This window comes from Salmo trutta, chromosome 6, assembly GCF_901001165.1.
Source record: "Salmo trutta chromosome 6, fSalTru1.1, whole genome shotgun sequence".
Taxonomy (NCBI): Eukaryota; Metazoa; Chordata; class Actinopteri; order Salmoniformes; family Salmonidae; genus Salmo; species Salmo trutta.
Window position 1 is genome coordinate 53,171,265 of NC_042962.1, and position 13,379 is coordinate 53,184,643.

Below are 13,379 nucleotides of genomic sequence, written 5' to 3' on the forward strand. Positions count from 1 at the left end.
ATACACACAGGACTTATTTTCCTGCAATACCACCATTAACTCCCTTTCTTGTACTTTGCAAATAGTCTGACAACAGGAACGTGCTTGGGCTAATACTGTAACATTCATTTGCACCTTTTTTGACTACCACAGAAAGCAGTACCAATTCAGGCAGTACTATTCCATTACAGGGGGGACTTCTTTTAATAGTGTTCCTTTAGATCAGGGGGTTTCTATGTATTCTATATCTAGGTCAGGTAGAGAGTAGCGTAGCTGGCAGCCAGAAACCACAGGCAAAGATGGACTGTTTCGGTTAGATGTATTTTAAATACTTATTTGAATTCCGAGTATTTTGTAATTTGACTTACACTGGGCTGAACTACAATCCAATGTATTTTGGATTGTCAAAATACAAAATACTTTTATACCATTTTTGATAGCGGTTCACATTTTGTGGCCCCTCTTCCACCCTGCATTAGTATCAGAAGTCTGATAGCACTATGGTGTGATAAAATTGTCTGCTAAATGAAGGAATGAATGTGTGTTTCTCATCGGCAAGGACTTGGGAGTTTTATTTGGGATTAAAAGAAAGGGAATAGAGCTAAGCACAGGCATAGTCCTAGAGGAAAACCTGATTCAGTCTGCTTACCAACAGACACAGAGACAAATCCACCTTTCAGCAGGACAATAGCCTAAAACGCAAGGCCAAATATACACTGGAGTTACTTACCAAGACGATATTGAATGTTTGAGTGGCCTAGTTACAGTTTTGACTTAAAATCGACTTCAAAATGGCTGTTTAGCATTGATCAACAACCAACTTGACAAAGCTTGAAGAATTTTTTAAAGAATAAATGGGCAAATATTATACAATCCAGGTTTGCAAAGCTCTTCAAGATTTACCCAGAAAGCTGTAATTGCTTCCGAAGGTGATTCTAACATGTATTGATTCAGGGGGTTGAATACTTATCTAATCAAGATATATTAGTGTTTTATTTTCCATATAATTTGTTGTGAATTTTTTCCACTTTGACATGAGTATTTAGTGTAAATCGTTGACAAAAAAATGACAATTACATATATTTTAATCCCACTTTGTAACAACATTTTGAAAAAGTCAAGCGGTGTGAATACTTTAAGGCACTGTACCATACGAAATGTAACATATCATACTAGATTTACGTTTCCTAGGTTACGTCTACCCCTGAGTCCATGTTGGAGTACCACCAAAGTTGAACATTTTTGTTCTAGCCCAGCTCAAGCACACCTGATTCACTGGGCTTGAACTTTTGGGGTGGCGTAGGAAACACAAGTTAAGAAACACTTCTTTAGATGTCACATGTAGATATATTACATATAAACTATTGTTTATGTCACAGGTTGAGATCCCCTCCTACAGAGAGAAGTAGATGAAGAGGAACACCCCCACAGAGCAGACCAGCACCAGGCCCATGTTGAGGATTAGCCTGGTTCTGGGGGTCTCCTGGAGCATCTCCCGCAAAAGCCTCTCTTCCTCCTCGGCTGATCTGGGCCGGGTCTTAGCCGGCTCCTCCTTAAACCCACAGAACCACTCTAGAACCCTCACACACCTCCCCTTCTCCCCTCCTACTCCACAGCAGACCACCCAAGGCTTTTCTTGGTCTACCGCCATTCCGGTGCTTGAAAAGGTTGGGTGGTCGCCATTTTGGAGATTAGATGGAGCCTCCATATTGGATAAAGCCTCCACCCCATTGACACTATTATGGCGGTCTTTGGGCATCTCCTTGTCAATGGAAACGGCTGCATGGACATGGGTCTTAGTTTGGGGGTTCAGCTTGCTCATCTCCTCGTCTCTCTCCATGTTTGGAGTTGTGTTTCTTTGGCGTAGCCCCCAGAAGGTAGTGGTGCGGACCTGCTCTATGCTCGGTGGAGGGGTGCAGAGGCTAACCACCACAGCCACCAATCCTGAGATCCAGAACAGCCCGGCTGCCACGTACATGAAATGAACGTCCTTGACAAAAGATGGCCGCTCGTCCGGTTCGTCGCAGTGGGGCTCTCTGTAGACGAACGTAAGCACCAGTCTCGTGGCGCCCAACGCGAACCCCACTATGCCACCCCAGAATGCACCAGTCTCGTTGCAGCGCCGCCATAGGACACCCAGCAGGAATAGGGCAGCGATGGGCGGGGTCAGGTAGTCAGACACTTCCTGGATGTAGTAGAACATCTGGCCTCCCTGCATCTCGACGATGACAGGAACCCAAGCGATGCTGATAACCACCATGAACACCACGAACACACGCCCAACCACCATCAGCTCCCTCGACGACGCCCGCTCCCGTGCCATTTTGTAAATGTCCAAGGTGAAGATGGTGCTGGCGGAGTTGAAGATGGAGTCCAGGTCGCTCATGAGCGCTGCGATCATCACCGCCATCATCAGGCCACGCAGACCCACCGGCATGACGGACATCACCAGGCGGGGGTAGGCTATGTTAGAACACCCAGCCCTGGATCCACACACCTCCATGCAGTGTTCTGGGCTGATACACGCCAGCTCATCTGCAAACAGGATGCGGGAGATCATCCCAGGAATGACGATGATGAACATGGGCAGGATCTTGAGGAAGCCGGCCATCAGTGTGGAGCCTTTAGCGTGGGAGATGCTCCGTGCGGCTAGCACCCGCTGGACGATGACCTGGTCGGCACACCAGTACCAGATGGAGGCCGGGGTCTGGCCCAGGAGGAAGCCCGGCCAGGGGAGGTCCTTGTCCAGCGGGCCCCTTAGGATGCGCAGGGAGTCGGGCTTGGGCTCCACGTGGCAGGAGGGGATGTAGGTGAAGTTGGAGGATGCTAATATCGCTGTGATGTTCGGTCTGGCTTCCATGTACTTGGTCCGCACCCCTTCCAGGCCACCCACTTTTACCAGGCTAATGGCGGTTAGGCATAGCGCGCCGCCAATCATCAGGAACGCCTGGAGGGTGTCGGTGTAGATGACTGCAACCAGGCCCCCTGTGACGGTCAGCAGTGCGGTCACAGTGATGAGGAGGATGATGGACAGATAGAGGTTCCAGCCCAGTGACTCCTGGATGAAGAGCGCTCCGGAGTAGAGGTCCACAGAGAGCTTGGTGAAGATGTAGAGCAGCAGAGACAGAGCAGCGAAGTAGACCTTGAGCCGTCGGCCGCCGAAGCGCTTGGCCAGGTACTCAGGCATTGTGTAGACCCCAGAGTGGATGTAAACAGGGATGAACACCCAGCCCAGGAGCTGGAGGAGCAGGAGGGCATTGAACTCCCATGCAGCGACTCCAAACCCGCTGGCCGCCCCGGACCCGGCAAGGCCAATGAAATGCTCACTGCCAATGTTGCTGACGAACAGAGAGGCACCAATCATAGCCCAGTTCATTGATCGGCCGGCCAGGAAGTAACCGCTCACAGTGCTCCGATTGGCTTTCATCATGGCGAAGAAGCCAATGGCAAGGATCAGGATGAAGTACAGCACCACAACAACGATGTCCGCCGCCTCCATGGTGGTGGGAGCCATCTTTGATAATACTTCTAAAGACAGTTATTGAGGAGTTACGTGATATGGTTGCTTTAGTGATCAGTACCCTTTCAATTTAAGTTCCAGTCTTTCAGTTGATTATGAGAGATTCTAAGACACTGAATGCTTGGATGCTGCAGGCGAGTCGGGTCCAGTTCAGGTCTTGGTGAGGTATTCCCACAGCAAGGCACCCTAAGGGTTGACGGGGAATACTGTTAGTTGGAGGTAGCAGCTCATCTGTATCGACGCTCCTACAATAGAGCATAAAAACAACAGATCAGGGTTGGAAAAACCTTTTTTAAATAAACGGAGGTTGAATAAATAAGAAGATCTACAGTACATCTAAAACTGTGTTTCCCCAAAGAAACAGCGGGTCAAGATAAACTGGTTTTGAGTTGTGGCAAAAGTCTTTTAATTAAGTCGTGGCTGGGTCCTGGCCAGGAACATTGGTTTCACTGACTTGGTTGGCCACTAAAAAAACCTCAAAAGCTATAAAAAGGGTCACAGTGAAAAAGGCATTTGGGAACCACTGATCTATAACACATAGCTAACAGTATAGTAGTACTAGTCTTGTATGACTTTTGCACAGTTCAATGGGTGCATGTACACTAACCCCTACCAGTCCCACCCTCAAGCTTTATTCCCCAGTTTAACTGACGACTACGCCCCTTATAGCTGTGTAAACATTCATCCAATTTTAACATGCAGTAGCTGGATCTTCTTGTGTCAGATGGGTGTACATACTTGTGGTCGTCAGGTTTGACTCAGATTTATGTCAAATAGTTCTATAGGGTGTCGTTTGTTCATCTGGGTTATTTTGAAGAGATGCATGTCACAAAGGGAAGGATGTGTCTGAGTTATTGTACGGCCAAATGTGTGCTCCTTCCACAATCAATAGCTCTGGTGTGTGTGATTCGAATGCAGTGTTTGTGGGACAGTCAAAGCCTTACAGTGCTATGGACATAGGGATGTGTCTGTTAGTTACATTCATTCTAAATGTGTCCAGGCAAAGCCTCGCAGGGCTACCACACCACATTAAATTGGAGGATAACCCAAAGCGAAAGACTTGACAGACAGTAAAGATGAATAAGTTAATGACATTTTTGAACAATCACTAATTCTGATCCAAACTTTACAAAAGTGTCATTAAGGTTCATCTTTCTCTCTGGCTTTATCTGGGGATTCCAGACAGAATATATGATTGATTAGCAGTGTTGAGGAGTAGTGAACTACACGTAGTTCTACTAGTAATTTAACTACATTTACTATATAGTAATTTAACTACATTTACTATATAGTCATTTAACTACATTTGGCAGGAGGGTAGTGGTAGTTGAACTTAATTCAAATGTTGGTAGGGTTTTCAGTAGTTAATTACTTTTGTGCCATGTAACGGTGTAGCTAACTGCTGAAACGACACTACTTTTAAATGGGTGAAGTAGGCAAGAAGGTCCTTTCTTTTTCTGCATCAGACCTGCCAAATTCTCACTTGAAACATAGTTTAAAAGTGTTTAATAGTGATGGATTCTGGGTTCTGACTCCTAAACTTGGAATAGTGTTAATTATCAGGTATCCTATTGAAATATTGAGTGCTATAGTCTAGGGTCTACCTACACCACAAGTTAATGGTTATCTGTAGGAGGAATGTATATGGTGGAGGCAATTAAGATTGGAATGTACTGAGTAAGGGAAGGGTAATCACATGTGGCAGGCACTGATAAGGGTGGTGAGATGTGGATTAGTGAGGAAGGGGGCCGAGGTCAGCTCATATCGCATTAAGGGAGAAGGAACAGTTTATTGTCCACATCACTTAATTTCCTGCCTAGCAATAAAGATGTAATGTTTAGAGAGGAGGAGGACGTCACCCAAATTGGGGTATATATGCTACCACTGGTGGAACCATGTCTACCACCCAATAAGTGAATAAACTTGGTTTAAGCTTTACTAATCGTCCGTGAGTTTTACTAGGTTCATTTAGAACCTAACAATAGGCTAAATTACACATTCTGTAAACATCGGACTCCAGAACGATCTGTGCTTGCAATTTGTAGTCGATTACGTTTCAAATTTAAATATGATAATTTTTCTAAGTAGTTTGGATGTACTGAACTACTTTTTTAAAGCAACTTTAGTTAAGTAAACTATAATTTTCTTAAGAGTCTCTAGTATAGCATAACTTCTTTGAGTGTGAAGTAACTGTTAGCTTGGTAAACTATAGTCAGAGAAGCTTCCCCAACACTTCTGATTAGAAGTGCCCCAAGTCCCCTAGACACTGGAACTCAGTGGCTGCTTCAGGACACCACGTGGGAGAGATGCTAGCAGGTATCAGAGGTCTATTTTTCCATGGGGACTTTGTTATATAGTTAGAGTTTCAGGGAGTTTATCTTTGAGTGCAATTTGTGTGTTAAATATTTGCCTTTTCTAACCAGTGTGTTATTGCACATGTACTTTTGCAGAGTTTGTCACTATCAAGTGCAAGGAAACGCTCATTGTAAGTGGGTGAGAATGTCACGTGTGACTTATTGTCACGTTTAACCTGAGTAGCATTTTCTATTGGTTAATTGCCTGGTCATGATCTAAATGATAGTATTTGAAACTCCCCCCAGGCAGCAACGTTGTCCCGAGGCATGGTGGATCATTGTTCGCTGAAAGCTTATTATGACAGGCTGATATTTGGTGAGAGTACATGGCAAATGGAGACTGTGCTGAGAGGTTTGCTACACTGACTAAATCTAGATGATGGACACCTGCCTGATGGGCTTGTGCCCATTTTTGTTTGCGTCTGATTTTAAAAAGTAACGGTAACGACATCGAAATGAACATAACTGAATTGTGAAACCAAATTGAGAATGCGCCGGTACTGAGAACGTGTCTAAATTGAGAATGTGCTGAAACTGATAGAAAAGCATGCCTTACAAAATAATTGTTAGTCACTTTTGTCTACCTCCTGTTTCACGCTGCCTGCTCAACTAAGACCTTTAACCTGTCACTTTCCACGTGTCAAACGCACCACTGTTCAGGAGTTTTCTACAGCCTGACTCCATTTTATTTTACCTTTATTTAACCAGGTAGGCAAGTTGGGAACAAGTTCTCATTTACAATTGCGACCTGACCAAGATAAAGCAAAGCAGTTCAACACATACAACAACAGAGTTACACATGGAGTAAAACAAACATACAGTAGAAAAATAAGTCTATATACAATGTGAGCAAATGAGGTGAGATGGGAGGTAAAGGCAAAAAAGGCCATGGTGGCGAAGTAAATACAATACTTAATTATGTATTAATTATACATCTTAATTAATTATGACATTGTTTGTAACGCTTGTACTTACCATTTCCAGCAGCCCTTCTCTGACTAATCTCTCCAAACCGGACTCGCGGCATCAATCACGCTCCTTCCTAGGCAGGTAGATTAGGTGCAATTTTTTTTTCACCGGTTGCTTTCCAATTTTGGTTCGACAGCATAGTACCATTGCTATGAACACGCCCCCCATCTTTGCCTGTCGTAGATGCACGCCCCAGCTCTCGCCTCAAATTTGAGCATAATCGGTGACGGAATTATTAGTAGGTTTATCAAATTGGAATTTCCCCATCAGATGTTTCCATCAAATGTACTTGTTTCTGTAAAGTCTGTGCGTGACGTGCACTTAAATTCCCATTTCCGGAATAAAAAAAATACAAGTTAAATAGGTTCACTGCATTTAAACTCTACTGATGGTTTTGAAACTAAAATGTTGCATTATGTAACTGGTATTGGGACGCGCGCGCTAGCCAAAAGCTCATTCCGACATTTCTTGATTCCTTTTAAATACAGGTGTACTCGTTAGATAATTTACTGCAAGATCAAGAGCTAACATAAGCATTTCGCTGCACACGCTATAGCATATTCTAAACCGTCTATTTGACTTAACGTTGAAAAGTTCTGCAAGCACTTTCTTATACATCTATATGACTTGGAAGTGTGTTTGTGCTCTGGAGGTCATGTGTACACGCCAGGGGTGCAACACCTTTGGAAATCGATAGTTTCAAAGATGCATGAAATTAAAACACTTTCATGGGTAGGCTCCATCATTCTTCAGTTAGGGCCATTATGTAATGTGCAGGACTATCTGCAGCCAGCGATGACAAACCAGCCCATATTGTTCCTCTATTAGTTAAAAGTTCCCGTGGAACACCCTCATTCCCTCAAAGAAGGGCTTAATCACTAAACCAAACATCCTTTTAATTACGTTTTAGTCATTTAGCCGACGCTCTTATCCAGAACGACTAATTAGGGTTAAGTGCCTTGCTCAAGGGCACATCAACAGATTCTTCTGTTGAACCGTGACCTTTCAGTTGCTGGCCCAACCTCTTATCCGCTAGGCTGCCTGCAGCCCAAATTGTCTGAATAACACACTGAGGACTGGACTCTGTCATAATGGCGTGGACTGTCACCTGTGCAGGGGCGGTTCTGGTGACAACAATTTTGGATCCCCTTGTGGCCCCCTTAAATGTGGAGTATGAAATCATTTTTACATAACTCATTTTCGCTATCGTTCTTTTTTTACATCCGTTATTAGACAGTGGCAACGCGGAACACTAATGATTATGAACATGGTCTTTTGTCTGCTAATACCTGCAATGCAGTGAAGAAAACGATATGACAACAATAATGTCTAATGTAACTGGTCCCTCTAACAGTACAACTGCCCCCCCCCCCCCCCCAGTTGAAATGGTCTAGAACCGCCACTGCACCTATGAAACCCCCAGAAGCACTCACTCCCTGAGTGACAGGCATGTACATATTTTATTAGGCTGCCCATTACTCTGATGTGGACCAGGGATATGGCAGTCGTTTTCTGCAAAGACACCATGAATGTGCATTTTTCATCCCTTAAATCACTGCTAGTGGTATAAAGAAGGCTACTTAATTAAAACATACTTTGAAGTATAGCATTTGCTTTCACTCAAGTGTGACAATCGACTACTTTTTCCACCACTGCACTTAAGTAGGCTACATTTATTTTACGTTATAGCAGAAGCTCTTATTCAGAGCAATTACAGTGCCTTGCTCAAGTGCCTTGCTCAAGGGCACATCAACAGATTTGTCACCTAGTCATCTCAAGGATTCGAACCCGTAACCTTTCAGTTACTGGTCCAACACTCTTAATTAACCACTAGGCTACCCCTACCTGCCAGATACTTACAACCAGATACTGGGTGACTTTCACTTGAGTCATTTTCTATTAAGGTATCTTTACTTTTACTCAAGTATGACAATTTGGTACTTTTCCTCTCTGCTATCTGGGATCCTTGAGACGCTAACCCCTAACCCCTACCCTTACCATAACCATTTAAAATTTTAACTTCAATGGGGTAGGGCCGTTCAATGGATCCCGATAGCACGGACCCCATTGCTGGCTTTGACTAAGACACACAGCTCCATGGGAAAATGGCTGTGTACATTGCAGAGATCCATGCAATAAACTGAATTTGATCAAACTGTCATTCACGGAATTGATGTGTGTGAGTTTACCTCAAAGTAATGCACTTTTGCTTCAATATTAATAGCAGCGACAAAGTACGAGCCAATTTTGTTATGTATCCTCTGTCAAGTGGTCTGGACCTTTATTGGACTGGAGGCAGAGTCCTGTGTCCACTCTGGCTCTTCGCTCTCAATTGCTACAGTTGTACTGTGTAAAGACAGGCTTTACATTGCACCCAAGGGCATTATAATCTGCAAATGCATTGACAAATAAAACCCTGATGATCTCTTTGGAAATCTTCTTTGAGCTTTCTGTCCGTCAAGCATTGTTTTTGCTTTATCTTACAGTTTTCTCATCAGTCTTGATGGTGATTTTTGTCAATTGTGATCTGTCAGATGGGGATTTTGCAACATTCTATTCTAAATTGTAGATAGATTAACTCGTAACCAGGGTTAGGGTTGCTATGTAATGAAGGTCTGATGTAGTGTCTAGATTGCCACCTAGTGTCTATGTTGCATTTCTAACAGTATAAAATACCGATGTCAAACCTTGAATGTCACTGTATGCATATACTGGTAAATCACTATGAAATGAGAACACTTTGAATGGGGCAGACAGGAAGCACAAACAGGAAGATACTATTTTTAACTTAACACGGTTATTCGGTTAAGGAAGCCAAATGTCTGTGGAATCGATAGAGATCTGTCTCTAAGGTGAATAGGAGCCAGGTGTTAAAGGTGCTCCAGTCCATATAATTAGAATACTAGAATGTACATCAACCTTCTTATGATGGTTCAAAGGTCGGCCATGTTGGTCAACCATGGTTTCTGCCAGTGCTGTGATAAGATAGTGTAAAATAATGAATTTGAATAATTTATCTGCACTGTATGTTTATTAGCTAGCTAGCCAGCCAATTTTAGAGGAATGATTCCATAAATACTTAAAATTACCTGCCAATATGCCAATATTCCATTCAAACAATGCAGTCAATCCACAGCCAAACGCTGTCTGAAATCGGTTGGTGATAGGACTTAGACAAGCTGTTAATGCAGGAAGTACTGATGTTGTATCATATAATAGAACTCACAGCTTTCCAAAAAAACACACCTGTTTAGATATATTTTAGAGGCTATTTATACAGAAAAAATAAAACCCCTATAAAATGTATTTCTAATTATATAACAATATTTTAGGTTCACAATTCTATTACACTATTTCTGATATCACATGCCTTACTTTTATTTTCCTGCATAAGTTAAATCAGGATTATGCCTCTACTACCATTCATTCCAATTGGACTGGTTTGTTTTTCTCCCTGACCAATATGGCTGCAATTTTAACCCCATTCTGAAACTTTAATGACATAGCCCCGCTAGTAATTTAATAGGATTTCTATGCTCCAGTCACTCTCCAGCCCTAACGACTGATTCCAGATCAGAGCTGTTCATTTCAAGGCTATTGTCAAGGTAACAGGTCACGTCTCCACTGCAGACAATAGAAATAGAATACCTATGATCTTCTAGAATGGTAGACAATTATAGCTAGAATAGAGTGATTCTAATTGCTACATATGTTTTCCAAACTCTGACAGGCAAAGAAAAAGATCAACCAAAAGGTCACAGAGCTCTAAAGTGCCCAATTGTAACCACGGAGATAAGAATATTTACATTCTACCCCGACCTTTGCCGTCAATGACAGGAAGAGGAACGAGGAGGCCTATGGGAAAAGTGAAGGAAGAGAAGAAGGAAAGAAAGAACAGAAAGTTGATTCAACATGGGCTATATTGATTCTCAGTCTGGGAGAGTGGTGTATGAGAAAGGGATGATAGAGGAAGAGACAAAGGCTTTTGACCTGAAGGAAGCCAGTCCAGAAGTAATTTCCTACACCGTTAGGAATCTTCTTTAGCCTCGTTTGTGTCACAGACTAACTGATTGATTTAAAAAAAAGACACATAGCCTACAGCGCATACAGTACAGTGCTGTATTCTTAAGGACAAAGTTCTAAAATGTACAATTAGCTGGGCATTTTAGCCATTCATTTGACTTGTGTTATCCAGAGGGACTTAACATACGTTTATTTAAATAAGGAGCCTGAAACCCCAACTCAATACTAACATCCTAAATCCCTCTTCACAATGGCAGCGCTAGACTACAAGATTCTCCAGGATGAGCATTCCTAATGCATGCATGTGGTGAAACAGGAGACTGATGAGGTTGGAAAGAACTTTGTCCTCCCTCATTCTGTTCCTTATTAAGCCAGGCAGAGTAGTTCTAAAAATGGTGGGGGATTGAGCCAGGCAGAGTAGCTGTGTGTGTGTAACAGAGGCAGGACTGAGGGCGTCTTATTGTCTGGAGACATCTGATCTGTTCACTGACCTAAGGAACATAAAGCTTAGACTCAGCTGTTTTAACAGAGAGAAAGAGATTGCCGTAACCAGAGAGAGATCGAGGGATGGAGAGAAGAGAGAGAGAATAGGACAAAGGAGGGAGAAAGAGATTACATGAGATATATATATATATATATATATATATATATATCTCTCTCGATGGAAGTTCTTTACCCTTTAGGTCAACAAACAAAAACAGCCATTAGATTGCAGCACTGAATTATTGAAAGCAAATTCCTGGTAGGCATCCATCCACCACCATATTGCTTTCAATCACCCTGTGTTTTCAGACCAGAACACGACGGAGAGCAGAGGAGACGAGAGGAAGCCACTTTAGGCTATTGAGATGCAGCCTTTAGGCTCTCGTCTGTCACACCCTGTCAGATCAGTGGTTGTTGAGGAAAGGAGAAAAGCCAAGGTATCTATGACAGTGGAATGGAATACAACCAGAGGCCCTGCTGTGTAGGATGTATGGGTATGGGGTTAATTCAATATTCGTCCTTTCTTCACTGAGCCATCCTGAGCATCTAGGAGATGCAACACCACAATGCCAGCAGCTGTATGGCAATGCGAGGGGACCTGACCTAAATAGCCCCATGGGGCTAGCATGCATAACAATGGACTAGATCAGGGTTACCCAAACTCAGTTCTGGAGCCCCCCCTGGGTGCATGTTTAGCACTACACAGCTGATTCAAATAACCAACTCATCAAGCTGGGAGGCCCCAGGACCGAGTTTTGGAATCCCTAGATTAGATGGCCGCAGGCAGGGCCTTAATGTAGGCTGATTGAAGGCTAATAAAGACTGCTCCGCGTTGGCAGAAGTCTCTGCGGCTCTGTCCTGTGTTTATTATAGTGTCTGTATGGCTGTGCTAAATCAACATGAGCAAAGCTAATAGGCATTACAATGTTAGTCACTCAGATGGCCGTGCCAGCATGGATGGACAAACATGGTGATGCAGTCAGAGCTGATGGGATATGTGTTCTTTATTAAGGGTTAGAGGTCAGGGCTACTTAGTGATTAGAAGCATATTGGTGGTTAGAAAGGGTCAGGTTTCAGTCCCCTCTAGAATGATACAACAGACAGAATAACTAAAGAGCTTCAATGTAGCTTGCCGCAGGCTGTGAGCATTCGTAACAGGTTATGACAGCCATATGAACGGTTCTATAAACAGCCTTAGAAGCACACCAGCAGGCATAGTGGCAGAGGTTAAATAACTGCAAGATAACAATCAGTGAAGAAGTATATGGATTATGGGAGGGAGATATTGAACCAAAATGGCCATGTGACTGAAATCCAATCAAATTTCACATCCATGGGTGGTGTTTGTTTTACTGATGTCATTTATGAGCCAGGGCCTCCTGAGTGCTGTGACAGTGATGGGTGAGGACACAGAGGAAGTTGGCACAGGGGGGCGGTCACCCTGGAGAACACACACAGCCTTACAAGGACAAGGCATGCTCCAACCAACTCCCAGAGTATGACACTACTGGAGGTGTGTGTGTGTGTGTGTGTGCGCAAGTATTGTGTGTGTATAGTATTGACAGAATATAACTGTAGGATAGGGGGAAACTAAATATAGATTATGTAGGTTACGTATGTATGTGTGTGTGTGTGTGTGTGTGTGTGTGTGAGAAAGAGCGTTTGGAGGTGGAGGCTGATCAGATATCACACCCCCAACTTTTTCTTTCCTTTCTCTCCTCCATCTCCCCCCCCAACCACACACCCTCCGTCTGTAGACGGTTACCATGGCGAGGCGTTGACGAGTCATCGCCACATTCCGGGGCATGGCTCTCCCCCCCCGGACACTCTCCTCCTCTCAAGTTTAACATTTACTCTATGCGGTGTACTGTTGTGTGTACTGTTGTGTGTACTGTTGTGTGTACTGTTGTGTGTACTCATGCAGTCCCCTCCCTACAGTAACCTCCCGCTGCGGAGCTAGAACAACCAACATACCGGAATCATTAACCTGTACGTCACGGGTGTCAAACTCATTCCAGAGGGTTTAGTTTTGTTCCCTTTAATTAAGCCAG

The 13,379-nt window shown here is 43.6% G+C and overlaps 1 protein-coding gene across 2 annotated transcripts; it reads right to left on the reverse strand.

The window, feature by feature from the left end:
- Positions 1-1,306: 1,306 nt before the first annotated feature.
- On the reverse strand, positions 1,307-7,107 carry LOC115196272 (sodium/myo-inositol cotransporter-like). Of its 2 annotated transcripts, none has more exons than XM_029756938.1 (2): positions 6,829-7,107; positions 1,307-3,685 (listed from the first exon to the last, which is right to left on the reverse strand). In XM_029756938.1, the coding sequence occupies exon 2, from the start codon at positions 3,491-3,493 to the stop codon at positions 1,373-1,375; it is 2,121 nt and encodes a 706-aa protein (XP_029612798.1). In that variant the 5' UTR covers positions 3,494-3,685; positions 6,829-7,107; the 3' UTR covers positions 1,307-1,372. The 2 variants fall into 2 exon arrangements, with proteins under 2 accessions (XP_029612798.1, XP_029612797.1); XM_029756937.1 differs by having other exon boundaries at positions 1,307-3,744.
- Positions 7,108-13,379: the final 6,272 nt, after the last annotated feature.